We start from the raw sequence: 21,240 nt of genomic DNA, 5'->3' as shown, positions 1-21,240 counted from the left end.
GAAAAGAAGGAGGGACAAAGACATAAAGGAAGAATGGGAAAATTTGGATTAATTTAGTCTTACTTTTCACTACAAGTGGCTGCTGACCACTGTAGCTGTTCTGAAGGCTGCCCTGCAGGCATGCTGCTGGGCTCCACTTCTTCCCCACCACGACAGGAGCCTCAGAGCAGGGAGGGGGTTGGCCCATCTCCAAACCAGGGTTTAGCACCAACACTGTGGAAGATGATGAGACTCTCCTTGCACAGGGAGCTCACTGGCATAAGGGGCAGAAATCATGGCTGAGCAAAGTCACCACATAGCATGGGTTCATTTAAGATGGTCCTTGTCAAACCTTCTTGACCCATCCCCATACCTCTGTCCCAGACCTGACTGCAGGACTGGACTGCCAGTGAGCTTGCCCAAAGCAAAGCTATGCTCAAGTCGGGCAGCATCTTGGGCAGAGACAGAAACTGCAGGGCTGGCACTGCTTACACCACATGCAGGACTTGTCAGCAGAAATTCAGATTACAGCCAGCATGCTCTCCCACTTTAGGACTGTCCTATAAGGCCACCTAGGCTGGAAGAGCCTTCATGCAGGACTTTTAACCAGCTCCAGGTCTGCCAGGCAGGTCATTCGTCTAACACAATGCTACATCACCATGCAAGTGTCACTCAGCAGTTTCTGCAGAAACTGCAAGCTGGAGCCACCAGGCCTTTGCACCATCACTCGCTTGTCCATTCAAGGCTGTGCAACCTGCTTAACTCCTTTTAAAAATAATTTTTTTTACTTCTGGCTCCAGTAAACACAGGTAATGCCTCAGCATTACCAAGCAGCAAGAGGTTGTGCTGAATAAGCAGCAGTGCTGCATATGTTACCTTACCCAGAATAAAAAAAAAAAAAGAGCCCTATGCAGCATCTCTTAACAAGCAAGTCCTGCTGTTGCCAGTGGCCAGGTCAAAGCTCAGCTCTCCCTTTTCCAAAAACCCAGGCTGCTTTAGATCTGTTGCAGCAGAAGGGGAAAAGGGGGGATGGTTTGCATCATAACTGGCCTCAGCAGAGGGCTGAAGCTTTTGGCTGGCTTTGTCAGAACACTCCAGGTTGCCTCCAAACCCCACTGCCCCAAGAAGATGCAAGATGCCTGGTGGAGGCCAGTATAAAAACATCCAAGGAACTCAGTACCTGCCTGTGGCAGGATTTGGCCCCACCTATCCCCCAGAGGCAACTGGGGAAAATAAATTCCACAAGTGGCTTCACCAGGTGCTTGGGAAGAAGATGAGTAACAAAACATTGCTGAGATTTTCTGATAGCCACAAAGTAAAGTCAATAAGTAGTACACACATCTGAGCTGTGGCAGAGGGACTTTAAAACCCCTTTATTGGCATTTTCTGCATTGGAAAGGGCATAAAAGGAGCAATCTCACATCCCTGCTCTGGAAGGAAAGGCTCAGGCTCCCACAGGGCTGAGCCCACCCTGGCCACCATGCTGCGTCCAAGGCCACCTGACTCCCTGGTGCTGGGGCTCACCTTGCTGCAACACCTCAAAATTCCCCTTAGTCACCCCAATCAGCAGCTCGACTTGCTCCTGCCAGTTCTGCCTGGAGCACAATTCGTTTTTTTTCTGGCCTGCCTCATATCTGTGGACAAAGAGGAAACCTGAATTGACATGAATGATAGGAATGGGTTTTAGCAGAGTCAAGGCACCTACCAGCATCTGACTTTTAGCCTAGGGCTCCAGCAAAAAGCAGTGGAAATTGCTGCAGAATTTCTCCTCTCCACACACATCTGGGAGGGTGAAACTCAGCCATGCAGAAGTCTGGCCGCTGCCATAACTGCATCTTGCACAACACGTATGCTCTTCTGCTCTGCCTCAGGCTCTCGCATAAAGATGAAGATCAGTTCACCACTGACCCACCCACCATCACCTGGACAAAGTAATCAAGCCAGATCTATTTGCAGACAGAAAGCCTGCAGATATTTTCAACCCAGCTTAGTAACTTGTTTGGGAAACAAGGACCTTAGCCATGTCCTTCCACCTAGATTTGGTTTTGAGGCAGTTTTGAAGGTTTAACCCAACTTTTATATGAACAAATAACCCCCATGTACCTCTCCCTTCCAGGGCTGAAGAAACACATTGGTTTCTCCAAACCACAATAAAGAAGGAGCTGCAATCCCCTAGCAATTGCTTTCAGATTGTGGTATAACAGATGAGCAAATCTGACCTTCTGGCAGTATTTCCTGTTAGAGGCCTCCATCCCTCCTAAGGCTTCAGCAGATGGGAGTCTGATACAAGTTCATCAGTCTGAAGTGTGAGGAGTTCTTAAGTTTCATCGGTCTCAAACAGAATCTTGGTGAGCTGAGAGCTCAGCTGATCTCTATGTCACCAAAAAAATCCTTGGGAAGGTGAATATCTTCCACCCATGATACAGCTCAGGGCAGTCTAGGTAGCAGATCCTTCAGCATGGCCAGGGAAACACACACCAGTGATCTTGATGAAATTAAATGATAGAGGCTAAAAATGAGGAAAACTGTTTGGGCAACCAAGCAAAGAGCCAGGCCTTAACCCAGGCACTGAGTTCACAATGCCTCAGAAAAGCAGGCAGATTAGTCACTAAAGGGCTAGGAAATAGCTAATATTTCAGTCATCCTCATCCTAATATTTCAGTGAGTTTTCATCTAAAATTTGAGTGCAGAGAAACGTGTAAAAAGAATATGGTCATATTTGCCAAACCAAAGGGGTTTTGCCCATGAAACAAAGGCTCAAGGCCACATTTTGCTGTTTCCACATACCCCCTCCCCACCCCCAACAGCATGATCGTAAGACCTTACTTCCCAGGAGGATGAAGAGCTCCTGTCTTTCCTTTTCCAGGAATTACCATGCTGAACCATTGTGATCCCTCTGGATGTGGGCAGGAAGAGCCTAGGTGTTGGCACTAAGTTGTTGGAGCTCCTTTCCTGCCCTGTTGTGACTTCTAAGCATCACCTGCACCTTCCTTAGAGCAACTCTTCTTGGACAAGACACCTGAGCAGGACCCGGCTGGGATGGCAGAGCATCTGCTGAAAGCGGCACAGCCAAAGCCACTTCTTTTGGCTAGCTGGAGCCCAAAAACCTGCTGGCTGCCTAAAAACCACACTCCACAAGTTCTGGCTGCACACCTTCAATTCCACACAAGCTCTTCTCCGCCTGCTGCAAGGATCCAGCGGGGAAACACTTCTCTTGACCCTTCCTTCACTAAGTCCCTCATTCCTCATTAATAAAAACTAAGGTAAATTACAATTAAGAGCTTGATAGATAAGATCTCCTAGAGGAGAGCCCCCCAGCCACTGCTCAGGGTCCCCAGATGTCAATCCATGAGAGAGACAGGCTTCAGCAAGGTTAGACTTTCACCCACAGCTGCAACACAGCCACTGCTCCCTCCCTGTGCCTCCTCATCTACAGGCTAGAGTTTTCATGCAGCTGATGATAAGCTAACTCCATTTCTTCAAAAGCCTCATTTTTTAGGGAGCACCACACTCCTCACCCTCACAAATGCAGGAAATTGCTGGAAGAAAAGCTTTGAGGGATCCTCAGTAACCTCAGCAAGGTTAATCAGCAGACCTACATCTGCCTGGGTATCCCTGTGCCAACATCAGTCCCTCACTCTGCCCCACTCCCAGGGCAGCATGGCAGGTCAGGGTATCACACAGCACGAGCCAGAGCCACTTCCAAAGCCACCTCCAGCATGAATTTATGCAAGCACGTCTTCCTCAGACTCCTCTCTGGAGCCATGCCCATTGCCTTGGGGAGAGCTGCCCTTCATGGCACTCACCTCCTGCGCAAAGCACAGGCTCTGGGAAAGCCACAGGCAGCAAACGAGAGAGACAGCAGCAGCCAGGAGCGCAAGGGCTAGCTGGCACACAAACGAATTGCAGTCACCCACCAGCTGGAGATTTGCCACCAGTGTAAAGAGCAGGGACAAGCCACATCTTGCCGGATTCCTGCGAGCTTATGGGAGCTGTCAGTGCACGCTCTGATGCCAGCTGCCTCCTCATCCCCGACTTCCCATCTCTACACCAAGCAGTGTTATCACTGGTAATGGCTAATGGTCATTAAACCTGGTCACAAAAGTGGGATTTCTCACCTGGTCTTACACTCACATTATTGGTGATTAACACGCACAAAGCAGCCAGGCAGATCCAAAGTCAACCCAGGAGAGCAGAAGACAGTGGTGAGACAAATCAAAGACCAATCTAGGCAAGGAATTGGACTTAAATGCAGCTACGGAACAAATGGGGTGGAGAGGGTGTTGGAGGAGGCTCATCAGGCTAATTAAGACTGATTAGCACAGGTAGGACTCTGATGAGGGGGAGGGCATGGGAGGATTGCTATGGGAACTGCTTGGGAAACTCATGATAAACCAGTGCTTCCCTTATCCTTGGCACAGTCTCATTTTCTCAACACCAGCAGAGCTGGTCCATAGAGGTTTTGCCAGGGTTGTTCAGGTCCTATCCCTGCCTCCCTCTCAGGCCAGGAATCTGTTTTCAGGCACTTGGAGAGCTTGGTTTCTGCTGGGGCTGTCTGGGTTCAAAGGAAGGATCAGAGCAGGAATTTAATTGAGGACTGAACTTAGGGCAGGAATAGCTCCCCTGCCCCAAACCACTCTGCAATCCCACAGCTGAAATGTCACTTAGTTTCCTTTGCTTTAAAAAAAAAAAAAAAAAACAAACCCACAACAACAACAAAAACAAACCAAAACTCAAAACCAAAAAACCCCACACGCTTCCTTTGCGAGATTCAATCTGTCAGACTAACTGCTAATCTGGATCTCTAGAACAAGTTCATCTAGTCTTTCTTAAAAGCGATTTGCAAGCTCTGAGGCGTTTGTACTTTGGTTTCCAGGCAGATGGTCTGCCCCAAAACCGCTGCTGAGGCTCCTGAGCTCAGGACTGGCTTACAGAGCCATAACATGCCAGTAACGACATGCACAGAGCAGGGGACTCACAGCCACCTCCACTGTGTCCCAGGCACAGCCTCTCCCTTAAGGGCTGCGAGCGGCTGCTGACAAGCGACATCCCACAAGCCTGTAGTGTTGGGCCAGGTTGCACTGCTTGGTGCTTTAATCAGAGCTAGATCTGGTTTCTCTGCTGTGAACTTAGTGAGTGACCTTGGAAAAGTCAGCTGAGATACAACCGCCTGGTAGAAGACAGCAAAGCAAGCAAACAGCTGAGGATGAAAAGGTACTTTAAAAGTCACTTATAAAGGAATTTACCAAGAGAAGTGCTTAGTTTTCTTACCCCCTCCAACAGACACTGAGTGACCCCAAAAACCAGTTTACCACCCTGCTTGGTTTACAGTAAACACCTCACTGCTGTGCATGCAGCCTATTTGACACATTCATAAACTATGTGTCCAGCACAAACCAGGGCTGAACTGGGGTGGCAGGAGGATGCTGCTGCCAGCCACGCCTCAGGATGCAGAGACTTATCGTACCACGAAGAAGAAACCTTCCCCGTTTCCATCCCTGTTCCCAAGCCGCAGGCATTGTACAGTCTCTGAACGTGTCTCCAAGCCCCATCGCTGGGGGCAGCAGTTCTGCCCCTCCACCAGCCACACTCCTGATTTCCCCACTGGATGGGTCTCCCTCCTGAGTGGCTGTAGGGGAGGACTGGGCTGCTCTTCTCTCCATGGAGGACCCACCAGCCACAAGCTCTTGCTGCAGATGATATATAGACACCCTCATCATTTGCAGGCTAAATATAAATCTCTTCCTAGGACGTGAGATACATAAATGCCCTTGTGTTTCTCAGCATAAAGAGCTGCCTGCCCTTGCAGTGAGCAGCCAGCAACCCTCATCACAGCAGCTGCCTGTCTTCCACCACAGCTGAGGAAAACTGAGGCACAGAAGAAGTGGGAGAATCACTGTGTGAGTACTCGTGGTCTGCTGCCATAAAAAAAACTATTAGGGCTGCTACATCACAGCTAGGGAAATCCAAGAAGGCTTGAATGCTGATGTCTTGGGGGGTCACTGGAGGAAGAAGAAACAACATTCAGACCTGAATGAGAGACAGTGCTCAACAAGGCAGACAGTGACTGGCAGAGAGCAGCTGGAAAGAGAGACTGAAACCAGCAGTGTGCTCCACCTTGTCCATCCAGCTCTGTCTGTAGGCATTGCACGGGCTGGCAGAGAGAAGCACCTTTGCACCAGTTCAGCTGCTCCCAACAAAAGCACACTGTTTGCAGTAGGCAGCCAGGTGTGGTTGTGAACTTCAATCCTATTCCCAACACCTTTAGCACAAGATGATCATGTGCTTGTGAAAAATCTGCCTGTGTTTTGCAGATGTCTCTGGTCTTTCATGTTCACTGCTCAACACCAGGAGCAGGTTGCCTGAGAACATCGAGCCCACAGGAGCACAAAAGCACGCACTAGCCCTCCACGTTTGAACCACCCATCCTATCTGGTTACCCTGCAAAGGGTTAAACGAAGGTTTTGCGCTTCTGCTCTTGTTCCATGTAGCCAGCACTAGAACAAACTCGTTCCTTTACCTTTATGCAGGCAGAAGGCCACAAGGAGGCCATGCGGTGCTTGGCAGCACATCTCCACGGTCCTTGCAGCAACTGCAGCAAGGGGCAGAAGGTGGACAAAAGCCATGGGATCTGCAGCCCCACTGGAGAGTCCTCCCAGGTGAGCAGGTACACAGGGAGATATGAGGGGAGCCAGAAATCTTCTGCTGGACAAACTCAAGAGTTGGACAGGGCAGCTGTGAACAGAGAGGAGCTGTGCTTCAGCCTTTTTTTGCAGGTTTGCTGTTGCTGGGGAGAGGTTTCAGGCTGTCATCCAGCTAATTCACACCAGAGACACAAGCACTTGAATTATTTGCGTTATCTGTGCCTAGTGGACAAAGGATTAAAGTGTGCTGAGCAGCACCACCATGATTTGCATCTCAGAGTCCCTTCCTACCGACCCCTCTGCTCCAGGCCTTTTTTTTTCCCTTGGCTGTGAGCCAGCCAGCATGAGAGCCCTGTTTACAGAAGTGATGCCTGGGTTAATACTGCTAAAGACTTCATCAAAGCTTTTAGTCGCTACTGAAGCAGGAGTATCTAAGCATGGGCCACGAGCTGACGAAGCTGTGCACACAGGGGATGAGCCGCCCGCACCACAAACGCAGCCATGTGCTCGCTACCCTTCGTTTGACCAATTCTGGCCTCTGCCTGATGTACGAAACTAACTTTCTGAGTGTGCCACCATGGCAAATTTGTAATCATGAGCAAGATCAAACTATTATTCATTTTTAAAGCTGCACACAAAACTAATTTGTAGCTACTGTTTTAGGGAAATGCCACTATGAGCACTAAATAAATATTGTGCTGTGAGTGACCTTATGGGCACTTTGAGCTCATCCAGCTGCCAAAGATTTCTTTTTCACGCATGTTTATTCATGTGGAGAGGATGGAGAATGCTATTGCTATATGTTTTGTGCTGCTGGTCTCAAAGAAATAAAGATTGGCATCTCTCAGAAGCAGCTCTAGAGCTAAACAGAAGTAAAGCAAAAGTCTCTCTCCTAATAAATAAACAGCTTTAAAAATTTGCACCTTTCCTTTCAGGAAAACAGCACCTACTAGCACTTTGTAGGTAGGTGCAGTTTTCCTGAAAGGTTCACATTGAGCTATGCTGTGACACGCAAGCTTTGTATGTTTCTGGTTTTCTTGGCATTTGTAGAGTTTTTCCTTCTCTTCTCAGCACGAGGACTGAGTGACCTTAGCAATTGCCAGCAAGGGGACTTCCATATGATGAAAGCAGGTGAAAGGGAGAATAAGGGCGGGAACTAGGTAAGGCCAATTCATACCTCAGAGGAGGTGTGGTCCTGTTCTGTACTTGGCCACAGTCTTGTGAAATATAAAAGGGGAAGGCAGCTGTTTCTCAGGCAATCTGTTGCCAGGATCCTGTAGTGAGAAGGAAAGGAGGTACTGGAAGAAATGCAGAGCAAGTCTAGAGTGTCTGCTGCAAAAGGCGTGGGATGTACCAGTGCCTCTGAGCTCAGGAATACCACCAGCCCTTCTCTGTAGGGCCGTTTGCTGGGCTGAGGGTTGCATCATAGCTGCATCCCTCAGCAGACTGGCTTAGGAGGCAAAAGAAGCTGTCATGTCCCAGGAAGGAGCAGGAGCACATGAAGCCGCCAAGGCTCAGGACCGGGGATGGGCATGGGTGGTCCTGGTCGCCGCAGTGCTGCTGCAGGGGCTGACGCTGGGCTTCTCCGCCTGCATTGGCGTCTTTTTCACGGACCTCCAGCGTGAGTTCCAGGCCAGCAATAGCAAGACATCATGGTTCCCGTCCATCATGGTGGCCGTGCTGCATGGAGGCGGTAAGTAAGGGCTACAGGGAATGCCCTCCACCACCTCCTGTGGTTGTGTTTCTGATGAGGGGCCCTAAAAAGGGTGCTTTTAACACTTCATGAAGCTGGAGGGTGGAATGGACTGGGAGGTCTGAGCAGACTGGCTGATCGGTAGTGCACAGCATCTCCCAGCCACCTTGATCTCACAGTCCAAAGCCAAGTGTCCACAGATACCAAGCTCCCTTTTGCCACTCTAAGAGACAACCAAGACCCTTGGTCAAAGAAGGCAAATACCTTTCTCAGCCCAGCTTCTCCAGACAAGTGAGAACTTAATTCATAGCAGCTCTTTGACTAAGCTGGCAGTTAGCACTGGAGGTCGGGTGCTTTCTTGATTCACGTTCCATCCACAGGAGCACATATTCTTCCATGTGCGACATGACAACCGTGTTCTTCACAGCTGAAAAGATGCCACAAGCCAAGCTCATCCAAGCTGCTGGCTGAGGCAGACTGTTAAAAGCAACTCTTTAGGCAGTGGCATAGAGTGCACACCCAAGCAGGCATCAGGCTGGATGCGAGCATAGCTGGATTAATGCAGATTGTGGGTCAGGAGGCACTCTCCAGGTGAAGGGGGGTGGAATGAGTGCTGTGCTTTGTGGATAATGGAATGAATCACTGTTTCCCAACCCCCAAAGAAAATGTGGGAGCTGCACAGGACAGGGCCCCCAGATCCCCCACCCAGATGGATATTTCTGCACAGAAGAGAAAAACAAATCCCCAGCAGCTCAAGGACTTCCCAGTGAGTGGTCCATGTAGCAGCTGACCCCTCCTTGTGCAACTCCCATGGCTTATTTCATAAAGAGACTACCCTAACCCCAATAGGTAAAAGAAGCAAGGTATCCAGTGACACCCATGTTATCTGAGTGCTCCCTGAGTTGCTACCTGCCCCCTTCCAATAATGGTGAAAGGTGACACAATAGTATGAAGAAAAAAAAAAAAAGCAGAGCCCTGAGTCATGCTGGTGTGAAGGCTGTGGGAGGCTCAGTCTCTCCTGTGCAGGGCTTGGCTGACAGCCACCTGACAGAGGAGAGTCTGCACCTTAGCAAAAGCAATTGGGTCCAGAATTGCAAGGTACAGATAGAAAAAGATGTCACGGGAAGCAACACAAGGAATTATCACTGAAGGCCAGCAGAAAGAGAGCGGTGTCCTTGGGGCTTTGATTTTGGAAACTGCTGGGCATTCCCTGTGCTGCCTTCCATCCTCTGTGGTCCTGCTGTGGTTATTGGGAAGGAGTCAAATGGGATCTACTAGCTTTAGGAAATGGTCTCAGAAGCAGCTCAGTCCCAACATGTCCAGGAAGGACAAGTCTGGCAGTATCCATAAGAAAAAAATCAATTATCCTATCTTCTTGAAAGAAGTTAATTGTTTTGTAAGAGGCTGGAACCACAGTAAAAGGTTATACAAAGACAGCCAATAAATAGATCAAAGAGTTATAAATTAGACAAGGAAAGAATAGCCTCATGTTAATTATATTCACTAACAGAATTTGTTAGGGCCTAGCCAGTGAATTACAAGAGAGTTGTTACTTTGCTCACCAGTTATGTCTCTGCAGGCTGTTACAGCAGAGGAGTGCTTGTAACACAAGCATAAGCCAGGGAAAAAAAAAAAAAACAACAACAAACCCCTATGAAAAAAAAAACAGAAGTAAAAGACTTCCTCTCAGGCCAAGCATGTATGGCTTTAGCAACAGTTTCTGACCTCCTTTGCGGTGGGCCAGGCTCTCTTTGATTCAGGCTTTCCAGTTACATCCATCACCTTGGCACTTAAGCCCTTTCCAAAATTGCATTCTGCTGTATCACCAGTGTCTCTTAAAGGTGCTTGTCTCTTTTTTTCTCCTTTATTCTTTTTAATTCAGAGGAACTGAAGAGGGAAATAAAATATTTGTGCAAAAATTGGGAAACAGGAAGGGAAATGGACAGAGCAGCCCATCCTCAGAGTGGTCAGTGGAGTGAGAAGGTCTCATGCAGGAGAGCTAACCTCTCTGCTCAGCAGGGCTATGGAAGGACATGGGGAAGGGCACAGTGCAAACAATAGCTCGTAACTTATTAAGCCAAACATATCTCATTACTCATGCTATGTTCCCAAGTAAACGCAATTTTGTAATAAGAATCTTTTGAGAGATCTCAGGATCCTACAGCCATCTCCAAAAGGGGAAATGCAAGAGCCCAGGCTCTTACAAGTTCCCGTTCCTACATATTCAGGCACACATTACTCTCTGAATTGCACTCATACAAATGCAGTACTTTTGTTGGAATTATTTTTGCAAAGGAAAGCACAAAAGCCCCAGGCAATGGAGACATAACGTTTGAAACCTAGAAAGCAAGTTAATGGGAACAAATAATTAAAAACCCTTAACATTTTTTAGAGCCAATCTGGTTATTTTGGAGTGTCCAATTTATGACTTCTGGCTACTTGGGTTGGTCAAACAGGAGTACTGTCCTTAACATCTTCAGCAGGAGGAAAAATAATCCAGTCACCAATTTGCGGAATAGTTTTTCAAAGGCCAGTTGAAGTCTGACATGAAAATCTCCCAAGCAGACCAAAATACAGACAGCTGCAGTCCTAATTTTAATAATGTTCCACTGTTCACTTGACTATGTGGATTTTATTTCAAACCAGATGTTGATTTAAGTCACAAATATGCCGCAGGTTTTTTCTCCATACACTGATTGACTCATAATTCTGAAGCTTGCCGTCACTTTGCATTTGCTTATATAACCTTAAGTATTCAGAAGAGGGGAAAAAAATAATAAAACCTGGAAAACCTTGAGGATTCTCAAAGGAACAGAAAAAGAAACTGTACCTTCAGATCCTCTTCTACTACAGCATGCAGAGAGAAGCATGTTTCCCACCGAAGGTCTGCAGGTCTGAGCTAATCTTTTCCTACCCCAAAATGAAGGAAGCTAAATGACATTAACAAACTGGTAATTTACCACTCTCATGGAATTCACCAAAAGTTTATGAAAATTAAAGAATTAACTGACCTTAAACACAGACCTTCATGCTTATTTGTTCATTACTTTTTTTTATTAAATAACATAACTCTTTCCTAGTAAAGCCTGCCAGCAATGTACGTGCACAATAAAACCCAGGCTTCTGTCCACTGAAAGTACCGAGGCCTCGCTCCCCTCTCTGTGCTGTTTGCACTGGAGGTGTGGGAGTCGGAACTGGGATGTGCATAATCTGCTCCTAGGCTTGCACCCTCCTGGAAGTGGACAGAGTTATATCTATGTACCCCCGCCAGGTATGCCAGGACAGGCTGCCAAAGAGCTGTGCTGACAATAACGTCTTATTATTTTCCTGGGGAAGATGACTTGCAGGACAGCTGCAGCTTGGATGCCACTGCCTGAAGCTTAGATTGATTCCCATGCAGACATGACTCTCCAGGCATTTTCAAATAATCCTCCTCAATGACATCTATTTTTCTACCATTCTTGATCTGTTTCACAGACAACGTGCCTTCTCTTGCAAAGAGTTTCACCTAGGTAGCAGGACACAAAGGGCAATTTAGGAGATTTTGTGGCAGACTCATTTCACACAGTGAAATGAGAGCGGAAATATCACCCTGCTTAACATTTCTTACTTGGAGGCATTCCCAGAATTTATATCATGTGAGAACAGAATTGCACTTGAAGGTCCTTCTGTTCCATTTCCAAGAGTTTTAACTGAAATCCGTAACAAGGAAGCTTAAAAATCCTACTTAATTACCAAAATCCAAGCAGATCACAGGACCCCTCTCCTCAGCTAACAAGCTGACTATGCACTTGGGAGGATCACGGAATATATTTTCTATTCCTGGCTCCCCTACTACATTATGCTGCTGGGACAATTCTCAGGGCCTCTAGACTACAGCATTTGCTAATTGCAGCCATCCAGCAGGTACAAAATACTTCCTTCCTCTGTAACTGCTTCCCTTTTGCTTCTTTGCTTCCAGGGCCCCTCTGTAGCATCTTAGTGAAGCGATTTGGCTGCAGGTTTGCTGTGATGCTGGGAGGCCTGCTCAGCGGAGTGGGCATGGTGTCCAGCTCCTTCTGCCAGTCCATCAGCCAGCTTTACTTAACAGCTGGCCTCATCACTGGTAAGTACCAAAGAATGGCAGGAAAACTCAGCTGCTGTGCTTAACTTGAGAGATGGGAAATGGTGAGAGTCTGACTAAGTGCTCACATTTTTCCATTAATCTGAGAAATACGATAAATCAAAAGCCCCAGAGTGCAGCCAGTACAGCAGGCAGACTTTCACAGCTCTTTAACACACCTCATCCAGCCAAGCTTACTGGAAAATGCCTCTCTGGAAAAAAGCTACAGCTCTCCAGAGGGCAAAATCGAGAGCAAAGATAGCTGTTCTTTTTGGGAGCTTCTCAGTCTTTCCACTTTGAAGAAGGGAGGTGTTTTTTCAGTCTTGGAATGTAATGTGTTGGGACAACGTCCTTCTCAAGTTCCCTGGGCTTGTATTTCACCACTCAATCTGGGAAAATGTGTATATATTTTTTTTCTAACAAAAGAACATGCTGGTTTTGAACAGAAGTAACAGACGAGAACTTTTCCTTTCCAAATATTTATCCTATGTGACTGTTGTTCAGCTCTTGCTCTTTTCTAACACAAAGAAATTAATTTCTTCAGCCAAGTTACTTTAAGATCAATCCCATTGGATCTTGCAAGGTAAGCTGTGTCCACTGCAGACAGAGAAAAACAAGTAACTCCCTGAGCCCTCATGAAAGTGTCAGGGAAGCAGCAGTGCTTGTTGCATCAGACATAAAAACCAAGTTTTTAATGACAAATCTCATAACAATTTTAGGAACAGCCGCATCCCCCAGACAAATGTCAGCTTATATCAGTATATTTAGTATACTCAATAACACAAGTAGTTTAATTTATGCAAAACATCTTCATCCCTTGTGTGGAGTTTCTGAGTATTAATCACTGGGGGCTGTGCAGCCTGGCAGGTGAGGTCATCTGTGGGATTCTTTTCACCCTTTAACACAACACAGAAGGATCATGCGCTGTTATTTTCTCTTTTATTCTTACCTTTAGGTCTGGGATCGTGTTTCAGCTTCCAGGCAGGAGTGACTGTGCTGGGCTACTACTTTGTACGGTGGCGAACGCTGGCCAATGCCATGGCATCCACTGGCGTCTCTCTCGGTTTCACGCTGTGGCCGCTGCTTTCTCAGTACTTGCTGGATGAAATGGGCTGGAGAAACACTTTTCTTATCTTTGGAGGAATACTATTGAACTGCTGTGTTTGTGGAGCCATCATGAGACCAGTACAGCTTGCATCAGGGGCACTACTGCAGACACCCAAGCCTGGAGAGGAGCCAGGGAAAAAAGCAGAAGAGGCACAGCGGTCCAATGGAGCATCTTCTCCCCACCCCAAGCTCAAGCAGCAACCCAGAAGGACTACATGCTTCCAGATGCTGCAGAAGTACCTGGCTTTTGACATCTTCTGTCAAAACAAAGGTTACCAGATTTACACTATTGGAGTGACCTGGATGATGATGGGGTTTGCACTACCCCACGTCTACCTTGTGCCTTATGCTATCCAGAATGGGGTAGAGGAACGCAGGGCAGCCCTTCTCATCTCCGTTATTGGGTTGATCAACATCTTCGTACGCCCTTTGACAGGGCTGCTCTCAGGACACAGAGTCTTCACAGGAAGACGTATCTACCTGTTCAGCCTGGCGGTGCTCCTCTGCGGGCTGAGCAATTTCATTTGTGTCATTTCAGCTGAGTTCAGCGTGCTCATCATCTACTGCGTCATCCTTAGTATAGCCATGAGTGGCATCGGGGCACTCACTTTCCAGGTGCTGATGGATGTAGTGGACATGGACAGGTTCTCAAGTGCTCTAGGGCTCTTCACCATCCTGGAGAGTATCACGCTCCTCATTGGGCCCCCTCTCACAGGTGAGAGAAGCAGGCTGAGGAAAAACTGGTTGTTTAGACACTAGTGACAAGTGTTTGGGAGCATAAAGAGGAGAAATGAAGGAGTTTCCAAACACATGCAGGCAAGTGAGTTATGCAAAGGGACCAATATAGAATGGATTTGGAAAGGAATGATCAGCCCCTTCTCAGAGCTGAAGGAGGGTAATTTCTGCAGCTGCCCAAGTGTCACGGCAGCAACAGCAGACAGTGAGAAATTTACCTGCCTTTTGGTAGGCAGCTTTGATAGGCATGCGAGTAAGGAGAGCTTCTTTTCAGTGAAAGGCAGAGGAATTCCTGTGGTAGGATCTTGCTGTCTATGAACACTTTCACTGCTTTGCCAGTTTGCATTGTTTTATCTGTGAAGCCTCAAGGAATTGTGAACATCCCATTAAACAAATTAACTGTGATCAGAATTATTACCAGTCCTGCATTATTCAAGAGCCTTACAGTACCAGCTTCCGTTCACTCTTTTTTCTGAGTTCTAGAGTCTATTCATTTTTCTGTGGAGACAAGAAAGGAGCTAGTTAAAACTCCAAATCCAAAAAATTATTCACAGATTTCACAGTTCCCTCCAGATGCCACTAAGTGATCTGTCCAAGATCACTGCTGCAGTACAGCAGCAAATTCGGAAGACTAACAAACAAGAAATGTGAACCTGAGAATGAATCCTCAATTCAGGCTTTAGTTCTCTTCTCCAGACAATGAATTGTGTGGCATTCAGCAGGAAAATAATGTCTTTTCTAAGAATGAGATGATAACATGCACCATATTCCATGGTATTCCCTGGTATTAGTGTGTCAGTCACTTTTCTCAAAGTGCAAAAAAAGGTCTTTTCTTGGACACCTCTGACAGGAGTGGCAGAAGGGCAAAACAAAGTACAGTAAAAGAAGCTCCATTTCTATTGGTAGTCCTAAAATCTGCCAAAGAAAAGAGCACTTTGAAAAGAAACATCATCAATCTTTACTGAAGAATACAGGTAAACAAACATTATTCCAGTATTTCCAGATAAATTAGCAGCTTATAGAGAAGGCATAACATATTTGACCTGAATACCACCTCTCCATCTCTAACATTAGTGTTAAATTACTCATTTGATACATCCTGCTTCTAAATGTTTTATATTGAGGCACTTAATGTTAGTCATAACGCTTGCTACGCTGTGAATTTTCCTCTCCCCGATTACACACCATCAAGAGACCAGTTTTCAGTTTAGAGACACAAACACATAGATTTTTGAGAGATTTCTCTGTTTATTTGTTCTGTTTTCTGACCTGGGATGTAACAGGGTCATTCATTACAAAATCCAGTGGCACAGGGGTCCTCTGCTGAGTAAACAAAATGAATCAGCAGATTGGAGAAAAGTTACAAATTCCTTTCTTTCCTAATTTTTCTATGGATTGAGAAATAGTTTATAGAAGTTATAAGTTATATAAGTTATAGTTTATACAGAAGCAGAAACATCATCTGAGCAGTGACTACAAAAAAAAAAACCACCAAACAAAACCCTAGAATTTACAGAAAAGAACTTAACTCAATTGTGAATGCTTATCTTTTGAATATGGCAATTTGATGGATGATTTAGGTTTAACGTTTATGTAAATGTCACTCAGTTGCTTTTAGTATGCATCTGCTTGACAACTAAGCTGTGACTTCTATTGCAGGTCTCCTGGTGGACATAACTCGTGATTTCCACTATGTCTTCTACAACTCCACTTTCTTCCTCATATCAGCTGCATTATTCATGGGGTTCAGCTTCTACGCTCTGGAAAATAAAAACAAATTGAAAGAGGCTTCAAAAGTACCTTTGGATAATCCCTCCACGTATCAGTACAATGAAATGCCAACTGAACCACAGTCTGAAAGTCAATCCCCTCCAGCAGTCATGTACATCACAAGCATATGAAAAGAAGCAAAAAAAAAGAGGAATACAAACAATTATGTGGCCTGTACAAAACTACACAAGGCCCAGCACTGATGGCAGATGAGAAAATAAGCATCTGCTTTCCACAACTGTTGTCATCCTTCTGCCCTGCACTTCCACTCCATGGGCCGTGTCAGACTCCACGTAAGCCATCCAGATCACAGGCTGAGCCCAGGACCCAGCGTCAGCCAAAGGACAAAGAGAACTGTGCTTTCCTAAAGCAAACCATGGGATAACAGCCATGGTAACTGGTGCTGAGAGACAAAAACTATGTCAGTTCCATTGTTTTAAGTCAGTGCCTTTAAGAAGTCACTGGAATGTCACATGTACATTTCAGTTGGTAGCACTGGACAATATGTATTAATGGCTATGCACAATAGTAGTTCTTTCACAAAGAAGTATTATTGCCTAGTCTGAACATGCAATTTTGGTGCAGACTTATATGGAGTTTCCTGCTGGCTTCCCATGGTGAGGGTGGCAAGACAAACACTTTCCATAGGAAGTGTGTTATTATTTTCTACATCTCTAAATATTATTTGGAGGTTGCTGTGTGGGTTGTAGAACTCAGCCAAGTTTCTAGTAAGATCAAGTATTTTCTCCTATGAGGTATATACAAGAGTTCTTCATGCCAAGAAGGGCACAGAGGGAAGGTGTTATACTAGACCTGAGAATAAGTGTATCCATCTTTATATAGGGCCAAATTGAAAGCCACTGTAGTTGCCCCTTGCATAAATTAATTTAGCTTTTTAGTCTTAGATTCTCAAGCTTAATTCCACCAGCATTTTCATCATAGAGAAGTTTACACAAGCGTAACTTACATTTCTTACAAGCACAAGCATAACTTAAAAGGAAATGTGTGGGGAAAAGTATACTGAGAAGAGTCAGTGTTAGTGACTTTCATATCCAGAGAGCCTTAAGTGGCTTTTCTTGCTACACTCATGGGAGTTATGTTTGTAAGTACTTAGATTCATAGAATCATAGAATCATAGAATGGTTAGGGTTGGAAGGGACCTTCAAAGGTCATCCAGTCCAACCACCCTGCAAGGAGCAGGGACATCTCCAACCAGATCAGGTTGCTCAGAGCCCCGGCCAACCTGGCCTGGAATGTTTCCAGGGATGGGGCACCCACCACCTCTCTGGGCAACCTGTCCCAGTGTTCTATAACTCGCATTGTAAAAAATTTTTTCCTAATATCCAATCTAAATCTACCCCCCACTATTTTAAAACCATTACTCCTTGTCCTATCGCAACAGGCCCTACTAAACAGCCTCTCCCCATCTTTCTTATAGGCCCCCTTTAGGCACTGGAAGACCGCTATCAGGTCTCCCCGGAGCCTTCTCTTCCCCAGGCTGAACAGCCCCAACTCTCTCAGCCTGTCCTCATAAGAGAGGTGCTCCAGCCCTTTTATCATCTTCGTGGCCCTCCTCTGGACCTTCTTCAACTGGTCCATGTCCTTCTTGTGTTGGGGGCTCCAGAACTGGACACAGTACTCCAGGTGGGGTCTCACCAGGGCAGAGCAGAGGGGGAGAATCACCTCCCTCGACCTGCTGGCCACGCTCCTCTTGATGCAGCCCAGGATGCGGTTGGCCTTCTGGGCCGCAAGGGCACGTTGCCGGCTCATGTTGAGCTTCTCATCCACCAGCACTCCCAAGTCCTTCTCCTCAGGGCTGCTCTCCATCCATTCCCCGCCCAGCCTGGATTTGTGCCTGGGATTGCCATGACCCAGGTGCAGGACCTTGCACTTGGCCTGGTTGAACTTCATGAGGTTGGCACGGGCCCACCTCTCCAGCCTGTCAAGGTCCCTCTGGATGCCATCCCTCCCCTCCAGCGCGTCAACGGCACCACACAACTTGGTGTCATCAGCGAACTTGCTGAGGGTGCACTCTATCCCACTGTCCATGTCGCCGACAAAGATGTTGAACAGGGCCGGGCCCAGCACGGACCCCTGAGGGACGCCGCTCGTGACCAGTCTCCACATGGACATTGAGCCATTAACCACCACTCTCTGAGTGCGGCCATCCAACCAACTCCTTATCCACCGAGTGGTCCGTCCATCAAACCCTGTCTCTCCAGTTTAGAGAGAAGGATGTCGTGCAGGACAGTGTCAAAAGCCTTGCACAAGTCCAGGTAGATGATGTCAGTGGCTCGTCCCTTGTCCACCGATGCTGTCACCCCGTCATAGAAGGCCACCAAATTGGTCAGGCACTATCTGCCCTTGGTGAAGCCCTGTTGGCTGTCACCAACCACCTCCTTGCTCTCCATGTGCCTTAGCATGGTTTCCAGGAGAATCTGCTCCATGACCTTGCCAGGCACAGAGGTGAGGCTGACCGGCCTGGAGTTACCCGGGTCCTCCTTGTTCCCCTTTTTAAAAATTGGGGTTATGTTCCCTCTCTTCCAGTCATCGGGGACCTCACCAAACCGCCAAGACTTCTCAAATACGATGGCCAGTGGCTTGGCAACTTCATCTGCCAGTTCCCTCAGGACCCGTGGATGGATCTCATCAGGTCCCATGGACTTGTGCACCTTTAGGTTCCTCAGATGTTCCCGAACCTGCTCTTCCAGTACAGTGGGCGGTTCTTCATCCTCGCAGTCCCTGCTTGTGCCTTCTACAGCTTGGGTGGTGGGACAAGAACTCTTATCGGTGAAGACTGAGGCAAGAAAGTCTTTGAGTACCTCAGCCTTCTCCATGTCCTGGGTAACCAGTTCCCTTCTGGAGGGGACCTACATTCTCCTTGGACTTTCTTTTATCCCCTACATACCTATAGAAGCTCTTCTTGTTGCATTTTATATCCCTGGCCAGATTCAGTTCTGCCAGGGCTTTGGCCTTCCTTACCTTATCCCTGGCCACTCACGCAGCCTCTTTGTAGACCTCCCAGGCTACCTGTCTCCGTTTCCACCCTCTATAGGCTTCCTTTTTTAATTTCAGTTGGTTCAGGAGCTTCTTGCTCATCCACACGGGCCTCCTGGCCTTTTTGCCCAACTTGTTCTTCGTCGGGATGCAGATTAGAGCTGCATTAACCTCCAGCCTCCCTCAGCATCAGCTCAAGTTGTAAACTGTTTATATTCTGTATCATTCCTGATCTGACAGAAGAAGAGAGCTCACAAAGCATAGGAGATGGAGATTACTCAGCACATTACAACCATCAGAAAGACATAAGCATAAAATAGGAGTGAAACAGAAGAAGTACTTTCAACTCAACTGTAGTGCTTATCTTGAGAACTGTTACATCAAATTCCTAGCTACAAAACCACAGTTTTCATTAGAGCTGTGGGCTCCCCAGACAAAGCAAACAAACCAGCCAAAACCACCCCACACTGTAAAACTGACTCCAAGGTCTTCAGAGATTATAATGGCTTCACAGCTGGCTTTTACGGTTGAAGAGGATCAGCCCTTCAGAAGGATTCCTGCTCCCACCACTCTAGTATCTATATTTTAGTACTGCTCTAGGATTACTAAGCCAGTAGGCTTTGCATTTCCTGATCAAACATATATTTAAATAAGATGACTAGTGGGAGATGTACATATCTAATCTCTCACCACATGTGTTTATTAACTTGTGTAATGCTTACACGGTGCATAACTACAAAGTAAACAAGGTCTAATGCTTCTCAGCTTACCAAAACAACGACTGCTGCATGTCCCTAGGAAAAAGATGGGGCTTTCCCCCTCTCAAAAAAAACCCAATGAAAACAGATCAAGTCCCAAACTTCTCTAGCTATTGCAAATGAAACAGATAAGCAGCTGAACAGGTTGCCATTTTTCTTGTGTGTAATTAAATTATAAATTCTGTTCACCTTTCTACATTCTCTTTCTATTTTCTTCCAGAAAACTGGTGTCATATTGTCCCAAATCCTCCCGCTGCTACAAATGTCCAGGGCAAACCAGGCAAGATACGGTGTAAGCTACAACCCATCAAAATTTATCACAGGAAAACAAAGGTTAGTTGAAGGAGCAACACAATGCATCTCCTTTGTGGAGCCAACTACTCCATCTGCAAAGATTTAGCTCTAGCTGGCTCATGAGGAAGCAAATGTATAGCCTATGCATGCTTGCAAGACACATGAAGGGGAAAATAAAAGGTACTCACCAACTGAAGTTGGTGTATATGTATGAACACATATAGAGATCAGCTCCTCCTACACCATGGCAAAGAAATCTCAATTTTGACTACTTCTTATCTGGGCACAGCAGTGCAAGACCATTTAGGACAGAAAGTTATGAGAGTGCTTTATAGAACTGCTTTTTGATTCTTCCAGGGTCCCTGGGACCTATTTGCAGAGGCAGAGAGATGTTTCTGGGAAGGAAATGTTATTCTAACATTTCTCAACTTGTTGACTAAAAACTTTCTAGCAGCCTTACAGAATTTAAGCTGTCTGAAAACAGGGTTGTCTTCCCTGGTTACTTTCCACAGACCCTTCAAAAGTCAGAAGGGTCTTTTCCACCACCCACAGTTGGGAAAATTTGGAGAGAGAAGAGGTAACATTTTAGGCTGTGTTTCTGCAGGTAAATAAGATGTCTGAGCTCCTCTAATAGAGAAAAATACCCCCCTCCTTTCCTGTTCCACAGCTCTCCTTTTCAACCTGAACTCCAAGCTGCCTTGAGCAGGAGCTTTGTAAAGCATAACTGAAGGCACCATGCATACTGAGCATGCTATAGTATAATAAATATTCCCCCCTCTGAGGTATCATACAGGAGCAGTAATACTCAGTTCTTAAGAATCTTGAGGCCCAGAAGAAAAATAAAGCAATAAAAGTTCCTTTCATTAGTCTAACGTCATCCCATTACACAAGGCAACCACAGCTTAATTACCACACCCCCCCTCTTGAAGCAGGTTTTTTTTTTATAATATCTACAGACAGTAAAATAATGCTACCTTTAATTGTGGGCAAACACTAATACCTCAGCCAGGTTACAAACCTCTGAGAGCCAGCAGAGCAAGAAAAATTGACAAGAAATAAATGTCTCTCTCACCCCTTCCTGCTCTCTTTATCTTTTAAAGTATCACTAACCTTGCAAGATAAACATTTTTGTAACAAGCACCTTTCTTTACTGCAATGAAA

General features: G+C 46.3%; 2 protein-coding genes across 2 annotated transcripts in view; one reads left to right on the top strand and one right to left on the bottom strand.

Annotated features, from left to right (window-relative positions):
* Positions 1-8,096: 8,096 nt before the first annotated feature.
* SLC16A5 (solute carrier family 16 member 5) lies at positions 8,097-16,161 on the top strand. The gene is made up of 4 exons (XM_010130784.1): positions 8,097-8,316; positions 12,278-12,421; positions 13,374-14,240; positions 15,920-16,161. The coding sequence occupies exons 1-4, from the start codon at positions 8,097-8,099 to the stop codon at positions 16,159-16,161; spliced, it is 1,473 nt and encodes a 490-aa protein (XP_010129086.1).
* JPT1 (Jupiter microtubule associated homolog 1) overlaps positions 15,909-21,240 on the bottom strand; it is a 29,998-nt gene continuing 24,666 nt past the window's right edge. The window contains exon 5 of the mRNA XM_086762418.1: positions 15,909-16,020. Within this exon, the coding sequence (XP_086618544.1) occupies positions 16,007-16,020 (14 nt within the window). The 3' untranslated portion in view covers positions 15,909-16,006. The remainder of the gene's footprint in view (positions 16,021-21,240) is intronic.

Source organism: Chlamydotis macqueenii, chromosome 18 (genome assembly GCF_036417535.1).
Source record: "Chlamydotis macqueenii isolate bChlMac1 chromosome 18, bChlMac1.mat, whole genome shotgun sequence".
NCBI classification, from domain to species: Eukaryota; Metazoa; Chordata; class Aves; order Otidiformes; family Otididae; genus Chlamydotis; species Chlamydotis macqueenii.
Note: the sequence above shows the minus strand (reverse complement) of the source record. Positions and strands in the feature narration are given on the sequence as shown.

Bases quoted from the DNA above. Each gene is read 5' to 3' on its own strand.
- SLC16A5 (XM_010130784.1), top strand. From the start codon at position 8,097: ATGTCCCAGGAAGGAGCAGGAGCACATGAAGCCGCCAAGGCTCAGGAC. The intron at 8,317-12,277 runs GTAAGTAAGGGC...CTTTGCTTCCAG, and splicing joins GGCCGTGCTGCATGGAGGCG to GGCCCCTCTGTAGCATCTTA. The intron at 14,241-15,919 runs GTGAGAGAAGCA...CTTCTATTGCAG, and splicing joins CATTGGGCCCCCTCTCACAG to GTCTCCTGGTGGACATAACT.